This window comes from Calidris pugnax, unplaced genomic scaffold (genome assembly GCF_001431845.1).
Source record: "Calidris pugnax isolate Ruff unplaced genomic scaffold, ASM143184v1 scaffold208, whole genome shotgun sequence".
Lineage (NCBI taxonomy): Eukaryota > Metazoa > Chordata > Aves > Charadriiformes > Scolopacidae > Calidris > Calidris pugnax.
In genome coordinates, this window is record NW_015090967.1 from 2,028,171 (window position 1) to 2,049,046 (window position 20,876).

At 37.3% G+C, this 20,876-nt stretch overlaps 1 protein-coding gene across 4 annotated transcripts in view; it reads left to right on the forward strand.

Annotated features, from left to right (window-relative positions):
- Window positions 1–20,876, forward strand: part of DENND4C (DENN/MADD domain containing 4C) — a 75,300-nt gene that overhangs the window by 15,303 nt on the left and 39,121 nt on the right. For all 4 annotated transcript variants that reach the window (XR_001413215.1, XM_014952596.1, XM_014952597.1 and 1 more), the window contains exons 2-6: window positions 7,861–8,188; window positions 15,772–16,024; window positions 17,032–17,101; window positions 18,370–18,539; window positions 20,077–20,318. Coding sequence is in view for 3 of the 4 variants with exons in the window: in XM_014952596.1 (XP_014808082.1) it covers window positions 7,878–8,188; window positions 15,772–16,024; window positions 17,032–17,101; window positions 18,370–18,539; window positions 20,077–20,318 (1,046 nt within the window). In the remaining variant the exon portion in view is untranslated. The remainder of the gene's footprint in view (window positions 1–7,860; window positions 8,189–15,771; window positions 16,025–17,031; window positions 17,102–18,369; window positions 18,540–20,076; window positions 20,319–20,876) is intronic.

Genomic DNA, 20,876 nt, shown 5'->3' on the forward strand with positions numbered 1-20,876 from the left:
ATAAAAAAGTAGTCTGTGTGAATAAAGAATCAGATTTCTCCCTTCTTTACCAAAGAAAAGAAAATTTAGGAATTTTCAGAAAGTCGAAAAGCTTTGCCTACCCTTTCTCTCTTCAGCTTAGTTAATTGGAAATAGTAGAGAAGTTGCACAGATGAAGACTTGATGGCATAGCTTATTAAGTTTTATATTGGGGAGTGAGATGCCTGTAGTAGTCTTTGTGGTGTCTATGAAGTTTTGCCTGTTGCAGTTGTTGAAAAACATAATAAAGCTTTTCTCTTAGTCAGATTGTAGCCAGTAAATTTTCCAAGTGTTGCACGTGACCTCCTGACATGCTGGCTTGTATCCATCCAGTAGGATCTTTGTCTTTTAAAGCAGTTTAGCAAATCCAGTGTCTTCCCCGATCTTCAGGCCAGTTTATTTTAGGAATAAATCTCAGAGCAGAATGTGTATATATTTTTCTTCTAGCTTCTTTACTGCCAATAGCCACTTGCAAAAGCCAGGCATTTTTGTGGAAGTCCCGAGTCGCGTTTGACACCTGCCTTAAGAATCTGGACTGTGCAGGCTGTTTACAAAATGTTTCAGCCACAGTGCACAAAAAGTGCTGAAGTTATTCTTCAGTCTGGAATAAAACTTATTTCCTATGCAGTCTGGTTACAAAAATAATTTCAGTTACGAGGACAGTATCTCACCTTTTCCAAGTTCTTCAGTCGTCTGTTTATGCATACTATAGGCTTCCACACAGAAAGTACTTTTAAAGTAGTAGTTTCCACATATTGTAGGTTTTGGGCACTGTCAGTATCTGAAAGAAGATGCAAATGAGTTTAATAAATTGCAAAGTCATGTGTTAGCCATTAATACTTAATTGAATTTCTTTGACTGTCAGTTCACTAGATTTCTGGACTTTGGTTATATTGAAAATAGGCTGAAAAAGTTCTTTGTAGCTTTAATTTTATTTGTGATTTAAAGTCATGAGTATCTCAGTTCTGAGTCTTCATGTGGGTAGTGAAGGAAGAGGTCACATTATATGAAAGAGTTGGTCGGTCTTGTAAAGTGTCATTAAAAAGCCATCTACTTTTTCAAGGGAGCATTCTGTAAGGTAATGCAGTTCCTTCACTCCTCCTTACTGCAGTCAGTCTATGTCTCTTCAGTTGGAGGAAGGTTGCGTTTTGTCTATGAACGGGCTGCCATCTCTCCGATGTTTGGCTTTTACTGATCTGATTTCACTTTTTTCTAGTGGACATTTGCTTAGAGCAGAATTTTGAAATTAGATTTTTAAACACAAAGTTCAGCTATTTCATAGACTTTTGCTATGTGAAAAATAAAATTGGGAAGAACTTTTTACATTCAGTTTGTGTGTATTATGTAGTGAGTTTTCTTCCTCAGAGATAAGGAAATAAAAGTCTTTTAAAACCAACTTGATTTTTTATGGATAAAGTTATGCTAGTTAGCTGCCTGAGTCTTATGCCGATTATTTCTTTTTTTTGAGAAGAGGTAAGATCAGAATTCCAGTTAGGAGTGAAATGAAAAAACTTTTGTTATCGGTGCATACTCTTCACATAAATTTAATTTTATTCTTTGTATTCACTGAGATGCCAGCATTTATGTCACTTCTTTCCAGAAGCTTAAAGTAACAAGCAGTTACTCAAGGATTTTCCTGCACATAAGTCTTAAAAGCATCTTCCTCTGGACCCACTCTATGGGTGGTTATTCTTACTCTGGAGTGAGTGCATAAACACAGGTTTCTAAGAATGCCTTCTCCTTAGTAGTATCAGGTGTTAAGTATGGCATTTGTCTGTAATCAGATTGGTGATTGTGACAAACCCTTGCCCTTGATTGCTGCTGTATGCGGTTTTATAAAGCTTACATTTCCTTTCAAGTCCACTTGCCAAAAACTGCATTTACCTGGACCATTTGTTTCTTTACTTGTGCTGGCTTTTCAGACTAATTTTAGAGGATAATTTGATATTTAACATATTTTTAGGACTAGGACAGACCTGTACTTAGAATTCTAGACTTCTTTGTATCACAGGTTCAAAGGGAGATAGCATAAATTATGCCATGACTGTAATTAATAAAAAGCTCTTCTGCAAAAATGGCCTCTTGTCTCTACTAGGATAAAACTTCCTGGAATGTGGAGGACAATGTTTTATTTTCTCCACTGCCTTTTTTAAAGTAAGTCTAAACTGTGCATTAGTGGTTGGTTCAGAAGTGCCCAAGATTCTTTGATTCAAGATGGTAGGCCAATGTGGTACTGGGACAGTGTTGTGGAGTGGTAGAAGTTTGGTCCTGAAAGTAAGATGGCTGCAAAAGTTCAGTTGATAGGCCAAAAAGGGGACTGTAGTTGGAGAAGCGTGTTAGACTTAGATCTCTACGTTGCTTGTGGTTTTCTGAGTTAGTGCTGTATCTGCTCTGCACAACATTGTTTGGCGGATGTCCAGAGTAATATTTAAAATGCTTTCTTGAAATACTTGAAAACTTTATTTAAAACTCTACATGCTGCCGGCCAGATCACCCTCCTAGTGTCATTTCCAAAAGCCTCTTTCAAAAACGAAGGCGGTGGTCTCAACGTTGGACAGAGCTAATGCTTCTTGCGTCTCAGATACCATTTTCAGTACAGAATTTTCTTTCAGTTGCTGGTATCTTCAAATAAAACACTGAAATGAAAGGCTGAAATTTTACTCTCAGACTTTCTAAAAAAATTAAAAAGAATTGCATGTCATGTATGTTTTGTCATAGCAAATTTCTAATATTTAATAGTATGAGAAAATAAATGGCAATTTCTAGGATGTTAAGGTTTTAGCATGCTAATTTTGCTGGTATTCCTTGCTGCTGCATCTGTGTCTTTACTTTAGATGAGCATAGAGGCACTTTTTGGTAATTCCACACTTGAGAAATGAAGTACTGTGCACCATGCTTACCTTTTGGGGAATTCTAATCTGGTGTTATTTGACTACAAACAACTGGTGCAGTGGTAAAGCAAATGATATCATTAATGGGTTTACATGGAGGAGTCTTGGGAAAATAGTGGTGGATCTAACAATGTTAAGATAAATATTTGCTATTACTCAGAGTAATAAGCTGAAGCAGGCTTCCACTGCATTAGAGAAATCTCCTGTTTCTGTGTTTGGCAGGTAATGCAGCAGAAAACCCTTTTTTTTAATATCTAAGAATAGGCATAATTAGCTGTGGCAATCTCTGTAAATGAAGTCTGAGAACTTTAAATTAGTGATCCCCATTTTGGGATTGAAAAGCTTGTAATTGTGTGATGAAAGCAACATAGCTATGAAATAAAAATACAAATACAATACTTACATTGTCATCTTTTCTTCATTGTAGCTGCTTGTAACTTGCTCTCACAAATTTTTATGTCTTTGCAAGAACAACTCTTTGTGGTTCTGCTAAGTGTAAATAGAGGAAATTGCTGTCTAGCTATATTGAAAGAAAAATCTAACTGGCCTTTTAGACAGCAGTCAATAAATTGAAGCAAATTCTATTAATGTAGTATTTTTTTTCATAATTTTTCAAAATTCCTAAAAGTGATCTTTAAAATGGAAACCTTCACTATGAAATCTCTTCTTAAGAAAGGGCCGTGGCTTATGAAGCTAATGAGTTGCTGTATTTTTTGATAAAACATTATGGAAGAATTGTAAAATTACATTGTGGTTGGAAGAAAGGCTGTTGTGTTTTTAGAGAGGTCAACCTTAAATGGACTGTGGGAGAGGAGAACATTTTGCCAGACTTTTAGCACTTAGTGGTGAAAAGAATTTATTTTTTTCTCTCCTGTATATCTTTGCTAAAGGGACTTCTTGACTTAGACTGGTCATACTAAGTGCCTTCAGTGTTGTCGGTGCAGGCTGGTTTTGTTTTTCAGCTACAAAACTAATTACTTCCAGTGGGAATTCCTTTTAGAAAAGCATGGGGATTTTAAAAGTACATCTTTTATTCTGAAGACCTTTTTTCTTTTTTTTTTCTTTTATTTAAAAAATAATTTTAGTCCTAAACTGTTCACAGCAAACTTTCCTTTGTGGCCTATGAATGAACTGGGAAACTAACTTAAATAATTTCTTCATAGTCATTATGGATTTATATTGAGCTGGAGGTTTGTAATTCCTCAAACAGTATTGCTCATATTCTTAAAACAGCACTCCCAATTTTTGTTTTCAGTTTATTTGTCTGAAACTGAACTATCTTTGTAGACTTCAAAAAAATGTATTTTGTGGGACCCCTATGCTGGGTTTTTTTCTCAATGTATACTGCATTTTCATCATCTAAGACCAAGGTGACAGTTTTTATTTTCAGAACTTTTTTGTATTTGCGTTTTGTCCTGGAAGGCAACAGAGTGTTATAATAAAAATCCCAATATTTTCTAAATTTTGCATTTTTGTATTAGTCTTATGTTGCACATATTAAGAGGAACATTGTGCATACTTATTCTTGTGTCACAAAAATCATGGAAAATGGCAGCATATTCATCTTGTTCAACCACAAATCATATGTTGTTGTTTTTTTTCCGGCCATTCAGAAGGCAAAGTATCTAACTGAATTCTGCTGTTTCGTCTTCCTTCTTTTTTTTTTGATAGCTATCTGCTAATTTGTAGTTTATTGTCTATTTATACTTATAAAGCTATTTCATTAAAGAAGATAGCCATTGCTTAATTAAGAGCTATTACTTTAAGGTCTCTTTTGAGATACCCTATTGCTTTAAATCTTTCTGAAATTGGAGAATAAATTTTTGAAGAGCTGAGTCGCAATGCTTACTTGAAACCTTACTTTTCTTACCGTTGTGGAAAAGGAAGGGAACTGTTCTGAGAGACTCGGAGCATTTTGAAAAACTCACTAAATGTTGTGCTGACATATGAGCCTTCTGTGCCAAGTTTCTCAGCTGAATTGCCTGGTGACTCTGACTTTTGCTTGCCACATATTACACAGAGTTTCTGTGAAGTAAAACATAGCCATAGCTAAGAGAAAACCAATAAAATCATAGATATGCTCCTTAGCAACCAGTTGCTACAGTTTTAAGTATGGGAATGGATTCTTGTCATTTGAATTCTAACCTTCCAAATCTTAGTACTTAATTTTTCAGGTCCTTTTAAATTTTTCTCCCTCTATTTACACAGGAAAACTAAATTTTCACTTTGAAAAACATTTGAGGATAACAGCGCAATTCCAGGAACTACAGCTGTGATTAAAAACACACACTGTTGTGAGATTTTTTATGTTGTATGCTGTCATTATTATTGTTTTATTTCCTGCTCCGTGTGCTAAAAGTCAATGTGGACAATGATTTTAATGTAGCATTGACAGAACACGATACTGCACTGTGTGAACATGTAGCAGGTAATAAAAGGCTGGGTCGTTTAACAAAGGTTTTGTTTTTTTAAAAAACCCCACACATTTATATGATGCCAACCATTTTGCTATTTTTAGCAGCTTGTTCCACTAATTTGGTTTCACATATGTCAAGTGCAAACAGTACTTTCCAGATTACAAAATATTCTGGCTCAGGACTTGACTTTCTTTTAAGGGGAGCAGGGAGAGGTTGTTTTATTTATTTATTTACTTATTTTTGTAATTCTGTGAACAAGTCCAAGCATCTGAGAGGCAAACTGAAGCATCTTAGACTTCACAGTTTTATGATTAATCTAGTGCAAGTCAGTGCTGTTGCTGTGAGGGGCGTGCTGCTGCTTTTGTGCTGGCCCACTGAACTGTTGGAGAACTGCTCTGATTGAACATTAAACAGTCTCTGACAGGTTAGTGTTCAGTCAGAGCAATTCCTTGTTGCAGTTCATTATTTGGTTGCACAAACTATGGTTCGGGACAAAAGCGAAGGTGGGAATGGGCAGTTGCAGTATGAGGGGGGTCCTTTTAATGGAAAGTCACTGACTTAGGTGAGGTTAAGTTGAAGCCATTACCCCTGCATTTCATACTGACTTGCTTATCTGTAAAGGGCTTTAACACTTGTTTATTATACTAAAAAGGCTAAACTGCTGTGAGTTCTGTAGCTGAAAGTGATTCAGAAGCTTCACAGATAGCTATGGCTTTGGAGTAATTTTCTTGTTCTTGGAGATCTAGGCACAGAACACCTGACAAATTGAATAAACCTTTTATTGTTCCTGTTGATACAGCATCCATGTTTTTAGGCCTGAAAACTCGGTCACGTCAGCTGCTGTCCATGGCTTTCCCCTTTTTCAGGGGAGCCAAACGCCAGCTGTGTCTTTTCCCAGGATCTCTGTTTATGGATTGCCCTATGAAAGCTGTTAGCTGAAGAGAACACTGAAATGATGTTGTGGAAAAACACTGCAGAATAGAAGAGTCTTTTAAAGGATGTGGGTACTCGTCCTTCAGGCTTGAAAGAATTTGAAAAGTTGTCATTTCAGTGTTAGAAAATACAAAATTGAGTTAGCTGGAGTAAAGAAATTTGCATGATGTTCTTTCCGTTCCTTTCCCTACTTCGATTTCAGGCTACCATACCTTGCAATCTAGTGGTTGGCACCTAAATTGTATAGTCTTATGCTGAGATTTCTTAGTGAGCATGAGGATGAATAACAGATTTTTCCTTCAGCTGAGTACTCAGAACAGTTTTGATAACAAGTTTTACAACTCTTGTAAAGGGCGAAGATGGAAAATACCTTTTCAGTATAATTTCAATAAGAACGAGCAGGAGAAGAAACCAGATTGCCAAGAACAGGATTATACTGTTGCTGCCAAGGCAACTTTCTCTTGGCAGTGGCCAGTGTTTCTGCATTTATCAGACTAGGACATTCTGAAAACAGTAAATTTTTCAATTTTGGCGCACTTATTAATTGGTAATACCCATGGACCAACACTCCTTGGTAGGTGTGACCTTCGCAGTCTTGTTTTCAAAGATGGGAACTAGACTTCTATTCTTGTATGCTTTATAGATGGGATCCCCAGAAATCTGGTGATGGAAACTTGAAGAACTGAAAGAAGGTGGTCTCTAGCTTGCTGAAGGGGTATAACAGTATTCAGGTTTATTGCTTGGCAATTACTGCTTAAATATTTCTCGCAACTTTTAAAAAGATAGGTATTTCATGAGGTCAGGTGCTTGAAATTGTACTTGTGATATTTCAGCATAGTCTGTCAGCTAGTTTTGCTCTTAATAGAAACTTGCGTTTCACCATTTAAAAATCATATGGTTAGTGAGCACTGGTGGTATTGGGAGAACAACTCTTTCCAGATCTGGAATGTGCAGCTGAGCAGTAATGTGTACTGCCTGATCAGCTGATGAAATGTGGGTTTGGATGTGTGATTTTTGTAAATGACTTCCAGATGTTACAGTTGCCAGCTGAATGTCTCAAGACTGCACTGTTAGGCCTAGATTATGAAACAAAATGGATGAAATGTGCAGAAGATAAACTAGTGAGCCTGTACTTGGAATTGTTCTCTCAAAAAAATAAAAAGAAAAAAAGCAGCACGATTCTGTAGTCAAATTACTCACTAAGCAATTCCAGAAAAATGTAGATGCTTTTAGTTAAGGGTACCTGCATTAATTTATAGCCTGTGAAGAGCTTTAACAGTTTGCTAACATCAAGCAATTTTCTGTGTAGCTGCTGTGTTAGGATCTTTGAGTTCTTCGTTATCTCACTTAAATTCCCTTGTGCTAAAACATGGCTGTGATAGTGCTAGAACTGAAATCGAGTTACTGACAATACTGTCTTTTTGACCAGCAGAAATCAAAGTTTGTTTTGGAATTTCCCTAGAATTTTAATGAATTTTCTGTGTAGGAATTTTTTTATTTGCAAACTTTCCTTTAAAGCTTTTAAATCCTCATACTTGTGGAGGGAAGGGGGGTAGCTTGAAAGCAGAGTGTATAATTAGTTCTCTCTTTATTTCCCTTAGGAAGTACTGACATAACCATGATAGAAGACAAAGGTCCACGAGTCGCTGACTATTTTGTAGTGGCAGGGCTCACTGATACAGATACTGCAACCCTCCTGGACCAAGAGATAAGTCGACATGAAACAAAGTCAACTGGTCCAAAGGCTCCAATTACTGACATTGCTGTGATAATTAAATCGGCTGGTGAAACTGTCCCGGAGGGGTACACCTGTATTGAAGCCACCCCTACAGCCCTTCAAGCCAACTTGAACTATGGAAGTCTAAAGAGTCCTGAACTTTTTCTTTGCTACAAGAGAGGCCGGGACAAGCCACCTCTTACTGACATTGGGTGAGATTTCTATAACAATTCAGTTCCTCCTTCAATAATAATCAAATATTACTGTTCATGATGAAAACAGATGTGAGAGGACTTTAAAAAACACACTGTCTTTGAATCTGTATTGCATATTGTGTGTATCTGTGTGGTATTTTCTTTGTGAAATAAGTTGAAAAAAGTGTCAGTCTTCTACTGAACTTGTCTTTTTAAAATGAAAGGTAATGTTTTTAAAAAGATACATATAAATATAGAGAGCAAATCAGATATGAGAAATAAGTTTCTCTGCTGCAGTTTTATGAAAGGTGAGAGTATAGTACAAAATTAATTTATAGAAATGGTATAGTGCACATCCAAAAATATGACATACTTAATCTGCAAGTGGTGACTTCAAAAGACAAAAATTATCACTTTGTGGAATTTAATGATTAAGGTAAAAGATATCACTTAATAATGGTAGGACACTGAAACAAAGATGTTAAAATTATCCACCTACCTAAAATCTCACAGCCTTACTGTCAGATCAGAGTATTTGTGGGGTTGCTTAAGAGTTCTGACATGATTGGCTGCAAACACTGAATTATATAGTCTTTTGGTAACTCTAATCTGGTTTGTATTTCAAAACCCAAACTTTTTGGTGTCTGAGGGATAAATTCATGAAGAATTACTAGTACTGTGTTCGAAAGCCTTAGATATAGTGCATGCTTTAAGTTCAGTGCATAATAAATGCAGGGGACATCCTGGCAGGAAGTAACTAATTTGGTTAGTTGTAGAATACTGAGTTTAATATAAGTGTTCAGGACCAAGATCACAAAATCCCCCAAGATCTTGAGGAGATAAATAATATAGTCTGTGCTACTAGCTCAATCTGTAATAACTCGTGCAGCACTACAGTATTATCTAAATTGCTCCATATAGCACTTCCACTTCTCTGGTTTGGATAAGAATGTTGTAGAATTCCTGAGGCTGTAGTAAGAAGGAGAAAGTGGAGCATCGGTGGAGGGAACCGATACAGTGATGGCAAAATAAGGAATGTGTGTGGTTTTCCTTATTAAGTTATTTAATAAATAGTAAAATATAAAGTAAAAAACATGCATCCATATGTAAGCTGTAATAAGTTTAGTGAATTTCATTTATAAGATTAAGCACATCAGGCACAATGCCTACATACCCTGCTTTTGACATGCAGTTTGAGTGCCAACAGACTGTAGTCAGGGAGAAACTGACAGTAAAATCTTAGTAATGAACTCAGTTACATGGAAAGGTCTGTACTCTAAGGATCATAGTTCCAGTTGTATAATTAACCTGATACATTCTAATTTCAGTTCATCTCGATCATCTAAACTATGTTCAAATAATCTTCAGTGAAACTGTGATTTTTAAAATAGGCTTTTCCCACGTGTGTGACTGATGCTGCAAGATGAGATAAATGTTACAATGGGATTGTTTGTGTAGAATTGCAGTATGAAGTTATTCTTTGAATGCAGAAGGAAGAATTTCTAGAGGCAGTGATTCCTCAAAGGGATTCCTACACCATCAGTCTTCAGTGTGGGCCTTTGTGGAAGCGTCTCTGCTAGCACATGTTTATTTTCATGATTCTCACAACTTTAGGAACTTGAATGCTTGGGTAGATTTCATAGGGAATACCTGATAAGCAAAAATACGCAAGTATTTGGCTGGCTAAGGGCTTCCCTAAGAGAGACATTTCTCAAAACTATTGGTGGAAAACTGTGGTATTTGGCAAGTAGTATTGATTCTATATTTTGTTTTACGTGGATCTAGTTAGTGTGTCACAACTAACAAATCATGGCAGGCTTTTCTTTCTGAGCGATGATGCATATGAATGTTTTCTCCCTGCTGTTCCTGCTGTTTTGCAAGTACGTGCAAGAGATGGTTAGAGCAAGCTTTTTCTTTTTTTTTTTTCTTTTCCCAATTTCAGTGTGTTCAAATGAAAGTGGAGTTTGGACAAGAGATGTATGTACAGCCTGAAGGTTCTCTACTCTTCTTTTGCACTTGGTTCTTTAATTAAAATATTTTATCTTTGAGCCATAAATATTCATTGTCAGCCCACATGCTGATCGGACTTAGCAGGTGGAGGAAGAGTGCATCCCTTGAAAGGTCAAATCTGTAGTCTTGTGTCAAGGTTGTTAACTCATATGTATAAAAATGAGTTATTTTGTAGTCCGAGCATTCGGTTGATTTTCGGTAACTTTGTGTGTGTGTATTTCTTTCAGGGCTATTTTTAGGGAAACTAATTAAACAAATGCAGTTTGGAGGAAGGGAGAGATGGGGGTATGCTCTACTGGTTGGTAGATTGGTAGAGGCAGTGGAGTCTGCATCTCTGGAGATGTTCAAAACTTGCCTGGACAAGTTCCTGTGCGACCTGCTCTGGGTTGACCTGCTTTGGCAGGGGGGTTGGACTAGATGATCTCCAGAGGTCCCTTCTATATGATATCCCCATATCATTCTGTGATTCTGTAATTCTCTGCTATTGTTCTTGTATTTATGTGCCCTCCATCCTCGTTCCTTCCTGTGTCTGTAAACTGCTAGAGTGACTTTATGCTATAGGTGCTAACTTGAACGTAGTTAGGCTATGTGCTCTGCCTCTGGATGTTGCATTTGTGGTGGCTGTTTTTGGTTGGAAGAATAAAGTTTGATCTGAGGAGGAGAGATCTCTAAGGTCCTTTTCCTACATATAGCCCTAAAATTTAGTATTTGAAGCTTACACATGTATAAATAATTCAGGTACCAGTTATTCTATTGCTTTCCTAACCAATATTTTTGCTGAAATAGACAAGAACTATGATTTGAGGTTTGTTTTTGTTTAGGTGCAATGAGACTTTGAAACAAGATCTCACCTCTCTTGGTTTTGCAGTAGAGTTAGGAACATGGGAGAGCTTCATCACTCGTTTCTTAAATGGAGGAAAATCTGACAGAAAAATGCTTTTTAAGGGTAAGCGGTTTTGCAATTTGTAACACTTACTGTACAAAAGAGCAAGGAAAGAATGTCAGACTTCTTGTCTGAAGCAGAGGTTCAGAGTAATGCAAAAGTTAGGTAACTTGCATTGTTTAAGTAAAGAAATAATGATTTATTTCTTTTTAAGCTAGTATGCGAAGCTTTAGTTTGTTTAGTGATTCTGTGCCAGGGATCCATCTCATTCTGCATACCTGTTTTCTGAAAATATCCACAGGAATATCCGTTACACATCTCTAGTAAAGAAAAATATTTGTTCTTCAGAATGGAAAGTGAACTCAAATTTCAAGAAGCATAATAGAAACTGGAAGGTGTTCTCAACAGCCAGCATCTTCCATTGTTCCTTATATTTCACCAGTGTGACAACTGCAGTTGGGTGTTTTGAACAGCTTAGGATGATAATGATGAAACTAGTTACTTGTATGTTTAGACAAATAACAATAGTGGTGGCAATAGAAGTAAAAGATAAGTCAATCTTTTCTCTTTGGTTGACCCAATGCTTCTCCTCTGACCTTCCTACTGCCTAGTATATTTAAGTTTCTTTATTATTCAATATGTGCATACTGCCTTGTGTTAAATAAGATAGGAAGAGTTGTTATAAAGAGTTATTTTGCATAATAGTTGTAAGGGGCAGAAATGTGGTTGAATCTAGAGTAGAAGTCGAGCTGGAGGGCAGACCCGCACAATGCAATTTGCAACAGTCCACCTACTTTAAAATTGTTTTCCAGCAGCAGAGTTTTCTGTGGGTGACAGTTTATAACTGAATAGCTGCAATAAGGTAGTATTTATCTTTTCTAAACTCTGTTGTCCGATGTGTTGAAGTATACCTTTAAATCAGTAAAACCAGTCATGGCAGAATTTCCATGTACAATGTGAAACAGCCTTACAAAGAGTTAGCAAGATTTTTTGGTCTTTCTTACAAGGAAAGGACCTAACATCTTGAAGTTGATAGAATAATGTAGCAAATAAGATGTACGTTGCATCAAGACCAAAGAATAAGCTCATAGAAGCAGGAAACAAGTCTTATCCTGATGTATTGGGCTTGCGTGGCCAGGTTTTGGTAGAGGGGAGGCTACAGGGATGGCTCATGTGAGAAGCTGCCAGAAGCTTCCACTATGCCCAATAGATCCAGTGCCAAGACAGCTCTTGGGTCCAAGAAAGACCTACCATGGGCCAGAGGTGAGCCCATCGGTGGCAGCGGTAGCACCTCTGTGGTAACATATTTAAGAAGGAGGGGAAAAAAACCTGCACAATTGCAGCTGGAGAGAAGAATGAGAATATGTGAGAGAAACAACTCTACAGACACCCAAGGTCAGTGAAAAAGGAGGGGGAGAAGGTACTCTAAGCACCAGAGCAGAGATTCCCCTGTAGCCCATGGTGAAGATCATGGTGAAGCAAGCTGTCCCCCTGCAGCCCATGGAGGTCAATGCTGGAGCAGGTGGATGCCTGGAGGAAGCTGTGACCCTGTGGAGAGCCTGCATTGGAGCAGGCTTCTGGCAGGACCTGTGGACCTGCTGAGAGAGTAGCTCATGCTGAAGCAGGATTTCCGGCAGGACTTGTTACCCTGTGGGGGGGACCCACACTGGAGCAGTCTGTCCCTGAAGGACTGCACCCTGTAGAAAGGACACAGGCTGGAGCAGTTCATAGAGAACTGCAGCCTGCGGGAAGGACCCATGCTGGAGAACTTCGTGGTGACTGCCTCCCATGAGAGGGACCCCACAGTGGAGCAGAGGAAGAGTGTGAGGAGCCTTCCCCCTGAGGAGGAAGGAGCAGCAGAGACAACGTGTGATGAACTCACAACATCCCCTATTCCCTGTTCTCCTGCACCGCTGGCAGGAAGGAGGTAGAGAAAATTGGGAGTGAAGTTGAGCCCAGGAAGAAGGGATGGCTGCGGAGGAAAGTGTTTTAAAGATCTAATTTTATTTCTTATTACTTTGATCTGATTTGATTGGTAATAAATTAAATTAATTTTCTCCAAGTCAAATGATCTCCCTGTCCTTATCTTGACCCATGAGCCTTTTGTTCTGTTTTCTCTCCCCTGTCCAGTTGAGGAGGGGAGTGATGGAGCAACTTTGGTGGGCACCTGGTGTCCAGCCAGGGTCATCCCACCACACCTGATCAGTACTAATTACTAGAAGGCAGACACTGGGAAGTTGAAACAAGTATGAGTAAACTTACTCTCTCAGGGAGGACTTTGTGTATCCAGGGTGTCATGTTAAATATTTCATGTGTCACTTCTGAATGTTTTTGTCTGAATCAGTAAAATCATTGTTTAATTTGAGTGATCCATGGGTGGTGGTTTTCTTCTGTTTGTTTTCTTATATTCGATGCTATGCATGAGGTCAGGAAATGGTGTGGTTTTAATAATACGTCTGCTGGTTTATATGTAGGGGTGAAAGTTACTTTCATTTTCTTTTTGCTTTTGATGGGAGGTGACCCCACCGTTAACAGTCTTGACCACTGGTCAACACCTTCCCTTTTAGAATTATTTGCACAGCTAAGAAATTATTTTGTCTTTAGGTATCTTTCTGACAATACTTGTAAACCTATTAAATTGAACGGCTGATTAATATGGCTTTCCTTCTCAAAACCTGACAGCTGACAAATGTTTCTGGGGTAACTTTAAATTCTTGTGTTTTATCTAAAATACATGAGATTAAATACAACTGAACTGAAACTTCCGTTGGGGACTGTTCTGTTAAAATTATCTTCTGATTAATGTAAGGCACTGATGTGAAGAGTTCATGCAAGCTCTTTATGCAGACTGAAGGTAGCCTGAGAGCTGCTGCTCTTGTGGATGTTTAATTTGTGAGGTTTTTGTGGTGGTGTTGTTTTTGTTTTTGTTTTTTTTTTCCGGTTTTTAAGCTTTATGATGTAGGTAACCCAGTGAAAATAGCAAAATACACGTTTGTCCGGAAGATTTGTTCAGAATGGATTTGAATAACATGTACTTCCACCATACCTATCTTGAACCAGTAGGTAGTATGTTAAAACTAATGTTGCAACTTGGAAATACTGGTATTGGGCTGTTTTGAGCCTGAGATTGCACATGGTTTTAAACGTAGCAAAAGGGTGATGATCAGATCTTTACAACGAAAACCCTTATTGAAGGTAAGAATATTGTCCTCCATGTAGTAGCTGAATAAATTTATATGGCGGCCTGGTAGCTATATCAATATACTCTCAACTCGTGATTTCTTTGCTTTGTTGACCTATTCTAGGACTGTAGTTCATGTGTATCCTCAGTGCTATGACAAGATACACATTTGTTCTGTGGATTCAGAATGAACAGTAATGTTTGCATATTCCAGTTTACTTAAATACTACTGTTCCATCTTTAATTTTGGATGTTTAATGGTATGTTTGGTTTATTTTAAATGAGATGAGAATTGTTGTGTCTGGAAAAAGACTTTTTTTTTTCCTAAGTTTTCAAATACTTACTGGTAGTCTTATCAAACATTTAACCAAGAGTATTTTGGGACAGTAAAAGATACATTGCCTGGTTATTTTTTATTTTAAAGTTGTTACGGAGTACATGTGGGAAGCTGCAGGTCACAAAATACAAAGTTTTAATGTGTTATCTTTATCCTAAATCTTTCCATGTATTGTAAAGATGAAAACTCATTTGAAGGTGGCAAGTACTCACTACATACTGCAGAGAATTAGGCAAATAGAACCAGTGTGGAATGGGAGATAAAGCTTGACCTATCTGTGCATTAAAAATATGTGGTGATGTATGGTTTGACTTCCACATTTCTTCTCATAGTCACTTCCTAATAGCTTTATGTTTGGGAAAGATGGGAGTGTAAAGTTTTACCTCATTTAACTGCTGGGAAGCTGTGAAGTGCCTCTCATTTTTTGCGAAGAATATGGTGATCTAAACTAAAACTACCTGACTAAAAAATCCAGGTAGTATGTGAATGTTGCTATACTGCCATGTAAGCTATACTTTGCTTTCTAGAAGTACAGTCAAATGTAGCTATTATTTTTTCCTTTTCTGTGGAGTAGTATTTTGTCTTTCCCCTCCCCCCTTATCTTAAGGAATGTTATTCAAATTATGAATGTAAATCATTGCTGGGTTTGTTTTTTTTTTTCCTGTAAAAATTCACTAGGAAGCAGACTTCTGTCTTCTGATGTTCTTTTCCAACAACGCTCCTCAAAAAAAAAAAAAAAAAAAACGAAAAAAAACCCCAAACACTGACAACAAAAAAAAAACCCTGAAGCTTGAAATGACTTTATAAACATTTTAGTGGTGGAAATGAGGAAATCATCATTAGTATATGTATTGTGTGCACAAAGAATTTAAGGTTTTCTTTGTATTTATTTTTCATTGGTAGTTCAGCATTTCTACTAATTTTATAAGTAAATTCTTTTCAGTGTGCTTGACTTTATTTTTCCATAATTATGATTTTTCCCCACAAAGACTTCTTACACAATTTAAACGTTTCTGAGCAGTTTCTTTTCCTCAAATAGTGCATGACAAAAGACAATATATTAAAATGCACACTAGAACATGGCAGTGATGACACAGGTTGCTAACGGATGGACAACTTCTGTGAATATGTCCAAGTAACTTCATATATATTTGAACGCGCATAGTATTTTCTTTCCTTCCTGTCTGCAGGGTTCTGTATGAAGGGAAGGAACGCATCATTTCAGGCTGTGAGGTGATTCAAGCTACTCCTTATGGTCGTTGTGCTAATGTTAACAACAGTTCAGCATCTTCTCAGCGGATATTTATCACCTATCGAAGGGCTCCTGCAATACGACCTCAAAACTCATTGGCAGTAACGGATATCTGTGTTATTGTTACCAGCAAAGGAGAAACCCCTCCTCATACATTCTGCAAAGTTGATAAGAACTTAAATTGTGGTATGGTGAGTATTTAAAAGCTTGAGTCTTTTTTTTTTTTTTTTTTTTTTTTTTTTTTTTGGGAAAATTGTGTTTTTTTTTTTTTTTTTTTTTTTTTTTTTAACTCGGGAAACAAGCCCAAAGGAATAGCTCTGTGAACTCTTCTTAGCACTGTTATAGTTGTGTTATATCACTATATCGTAATTCTGTCGTTCTGTATACTGCGTACGAGATCTCGGTTTCGTAGGTTTTGTTGCTCTGATCTCTTTCAGTGTTAGGAATTATTTCTTCATACTGATTACTCACTGCTTCAGTTTGTATATTCACGTGTAGATGCTATTTAGGAGTTGTTCAGTGAATTCTTTTTTTTTTTTTAATCATTGTTCTCACCACCTCACTTTGGTGATGCTGACACTTGATATGAATCACAGACACTTTTTTTCTTAGTTATTAATAATGCCTATGTTACCAAGACATGTAAGAATGTTAATTACTGCTTACAGTTTCTTTATGTACTCTTTTTTCAATGTTTTTATTTAGTCAGTTTTGCCTTTAGTTAATTCAGGCTGAAGTGACTTTTTTCAAATGTTTGGATTTATTTAGACAAACTGCAAAGACACTATCTAAACAACCAATTTATGGAAGTACAATGAAAACTTCAAATGGTGATGTTTAGAATTTCACTCCCACTGATAAGGTTCCCATAAGAGTCTCCTTTTAAACAACCAGGAAAATGTGAAGCTGCAAATGATCTGCTTCACTTTTCCCTGTTCTTCTGTCAAAGAGTCAAAGAGTGTGGTGGTGTAGTTATTTCGTGTAAATCCTGTAATGTCTGAAAAATGTGAGAAGGGTAAATTCTCAATTATATCATTTGCATGCATTCAGCAGCTAACCAGTCATTTTATTCTATGAAGCTTTTTATTTAAATGTCTGTTTTGTTTGTAAGTGGGAGTATATTCAAATGCTTACACTTGATTTCTCCACTGCCTGTTGTCATCTTTGCTGGTTCTAAGATGAAACTTTTGTCTTTCAGTGGGGTTCCAGCGTATACCTTTGTTATAAGAAGTCTGTGCCGGCTTCTAACTCTTTAGCATATAAAGCTGGTAAGTAATTTTAGAAGCAGGCTGTCTAAACATGCTAACAAGAGGATTTGAATGCCTTGTTGAAATAAAATAATTTTTTAAAGAGCTTAAGTGCTATCGGAATTCTGTTCCTAGAGCATGTCAGTTGAAATCAACTCCTATAACAATCTCTTTGCTTGCCTTACTTTTTCCCAGGCAAAAAAAAAAAAAATAAATAGGAATAGCATTGTTCTCTATTAATTTAGTTCTTATTATGACAGGTTTGATAGCTTAGGAGCTTTAGTGGAAAGCTTAGCAAGCATTTCAGGTGTAACAAAGGACTTCATATTTCTTATGTTGTTGGTGAAGGAGAAGGAGTAATTAAAAATTCCATTCAACCTTACTCATATTTATTTTTGTGTCTCACAGCTAATGCAACATCTTTTCTTTAATTTGAAACTTAGGTGTGTTTCCTCCCTTCAGTTCCACAACTATTCATTTGTTTCTTATTTGAGAAGAGTGAAAAGTATTCTGAACAATAAATGACAAGAAGCCTTTTCTTTTAAGTCTGGCTTTTATCAGGTTTTTAATGCATTCCTCCAGATCACTACTTTTTTTTCTGAAGAAGTCCAAAAATATTTTCAAAATAATTTCTTGGCACTAAGTGCACCAAATTCCTTTGAAAAGGAAGTAGAATTGGAAAACATAGATAATTAAGTCAATGTGTCATAAAATAAGCTAGAACAACCACAATAGTAGACCAGTGCTTGTCTACCTGTTTTCTACCAGCAAGAGTTAGATATATTCCTGAAAACTGCATGCACGATTTGTTTGAATTGAGCATATTGTCTCATTAGCAGAAAATGTGGACAGTGAGCTAGTTCACCCTATTTTCAGTGGGGGTGTTGCTGCTGTTTTTACAGTAGATAAATTATCACTTTTTAAAATAGGAATTTCTTTGTAGTAAAATCTATTCCAATGGCACATCTAAATAGCACAGATAATTCCCAACTGGTTTAAAGTAAAAATCTTCACTAATTAGTTTTTACTATGTCCTGGGTTTTGAGCATTTACCAAAAGGGACTGCTTCAGTATTCATACACACTTTCTATGTGATTGTAACTTGGATGACTTAGTCAAATGTCATTATGACTGTCAAATGAGAGATTTTCTTCTTCTGCAGATGTAATTTTCAGTTATAAAGTTCAGATAACCAACGACTTTGCTGTATATTGTGAAAAAATACATAGCTTGCGTTATTTAGGGCTTGCAGAGCAAATGCACTTACTTTTCCTTCTCCCATTCTGAAGGCTTAATTTTCAGATATCCTCAAGAGAACTATGAGTCATTCCCACTGTCAGAATCTGTACCTCTCTTCTGCCTTCCTATGGGAGCTACTATTGAGTGCTGGGACCCTCAAACCAAATATCCGCTACCAGTGTTCTCAACATTTGTGCTGACCTGCTCATCTGCAGAGAAGGTATGACTCTACACTGTGACTAGTTTTTGCTTTTAGTTCAGGTGATTGGTACGGAGATAAATAGGCATTGTTTCTTTTGTATTTGAGAAAAAAATACAAAATAAATTGTTAAATACTTCCCTTTTAAAATTGTGTTTCTTAAGCCTTGATATAAAATGGAAGTAAACCAAAGCAGGAAATAGCTGGAGAGTGTGTGCAGTTTAGTCCCTTGTAATCTGAACTATATACTTAACAAAACCAAAACTGGCTGTGTGTGGATTTCCCTCTTCTTGCAAGTAGGAAGTTTCTGGGAATTGAAACGTAGCCTGTGTGTTAAAGAGATGTTCACTTACCACATGAGTTAGCAATGTTTAAGCAGTTAGGTTTCCCTGTGGTTACCTTAAAAGCCATGTCTGTGTGAATTCGTGTAATTGGGCTCCGTAGCTATCTTTGTGCATGAATAGGAAAATACTTACCAGAAAACAGCAGGGTGGGGGGAGGAAAAGGATGTGCTGAGGGGCGTGTGAGAGGCTCTGAAGAACTGATGAGCTCCTGAGAGCGGTGGTCTCGTTGGATCCACATGAAATGATGGATGAAGAACACCAGCCATCTGCCGAGTCTGTACAAGCCAACCAGCACACACGGGCACCAAAAGTGTGTTGCATGACTTAGCCCACCTGTGAAGAAGGCAGTGTCTGCTGTACGCAGGCAGAGACTACAAGGGTTACAGGAACACCTGATGAAGCAAGGGAGCCCTTCATTGGGGTTGGTTGCCCAGCTATTGCTTCAGCTTTGCCAGCTGTGTCTGTGTGTGTGTGGACTGCATCAGGGAGTTAGTGGCTGTAATGTGACTAGCTCTCTGTGACTAATAAACAGCAGTTTGGCTCTATTACTGATAGCAGCTCAAGTTCCACACTTCCTTAGTCCCCTGTCGGGGGAATTTATACTTCTCCATTTCCAAACTCTTCCTCCAGTATAGTAATACTTCTTTTGCAAGGGGGAATGAAGTATCTGCCAGTATTTTTCTCAGAGAGATGTATACTGTGGTATCCATCTTTCCCTGTTCTCCCTTTGTTAAGCTTGCTGGAATAATTCAGTTAATGAAATTGACAAATTGGGAAGCAATATTAGAAGAGGTAGATAGGTGTTCAGCTTGAACAGCTAAAATAGTTTTGTTGTTTAGTGTGTTAATGATGGCGGAATTTACTGAACAGAAGCATTTCATGAGGGTTTGGGGTGGTTTTTTGACCATAATGGTTAATGGGTAGATTTTTGTCACAGCATGCAGTTTGGTTCCTTCCCTTTCAGTTTACTGAGCATGAACAGTTTGTTGAGGAAAGTGCAATGAAAAAGAGGAAAAGAGGCACAGCAGTCCAAAGCATTTCGTTTATAAGGATACTTTGTGCATGTTACATAAAGGAAAAGTCATTTCACAAGCTAGCAGCAAAAGCATTATCATATGTGTGCAAACACCAAAGACTTAAGGATGCTTCTAATGTTCTAACTCAATCTTCTGTTAAACACTATGTGAGCTCAGCTGTTTTTCTTCATCTTTTAGGTTTATGGTGCTGCTATTCAGTTTTACGAGCCTTATCCCCGGGAGCTGCTAACAGAAAAACAACAATTGCAGCTGGGTCTCCTGACAGCTGTAGAGAGGAAAGTGGTTACTTCCAAGTCCATCAATTCCAACAAATGCATCTGCCTTCTCTCACACTGGCCTTTCTTTGAAGCATTTCGAAAATTTCTTATGTTCATTTACAAACTCTCTGTCTCTGGACCTCATCCTCTTCCCATTGAAAAGTATGTAAAACATTTTTCAAGTTAATGTGGGAGGGTAGTTGTATCACTTCAAAAAGTCATGTGATTCATATATGTCACACTTAATTAGCTGGTATATTTGATCCATCCTCTTGCTTGGACTGTGTAGCTTGTGTTGTACTGATAGAAATTATTATGGCTTCTGTTTAATAGTAGTGGCTTTTGCAGTCCTGGGAAAGTGAACTGGATTTTACTGTGGCTTTTCTGTTAGAATATGTCAAGCCTGTTTACCTTTCTCTTAACTACGTCAAACAGAGAAAATGGCTCAGCTGTAAGGTATATGCTAACATTTGCAGTTGTGCATTTTAAGTAAATAAATATAAGCTCAGGGACTCTGCATTAGCAATGAATATCTATGTCTTTTTCCAGGCACTGCAACTAATGCAGATTTGTGTGTGTGTGTCTAAACACTGTAGAGGATGGTTTTCATGGTCCTAAAGGTTTTCTGAAATATGATGTTACCTTCAACAATGTATTAGACATCTGGCAGTGATGTGTATAGTTTATCTTAGCTAAGCCTCATTAGAAACTCTGTAGAAT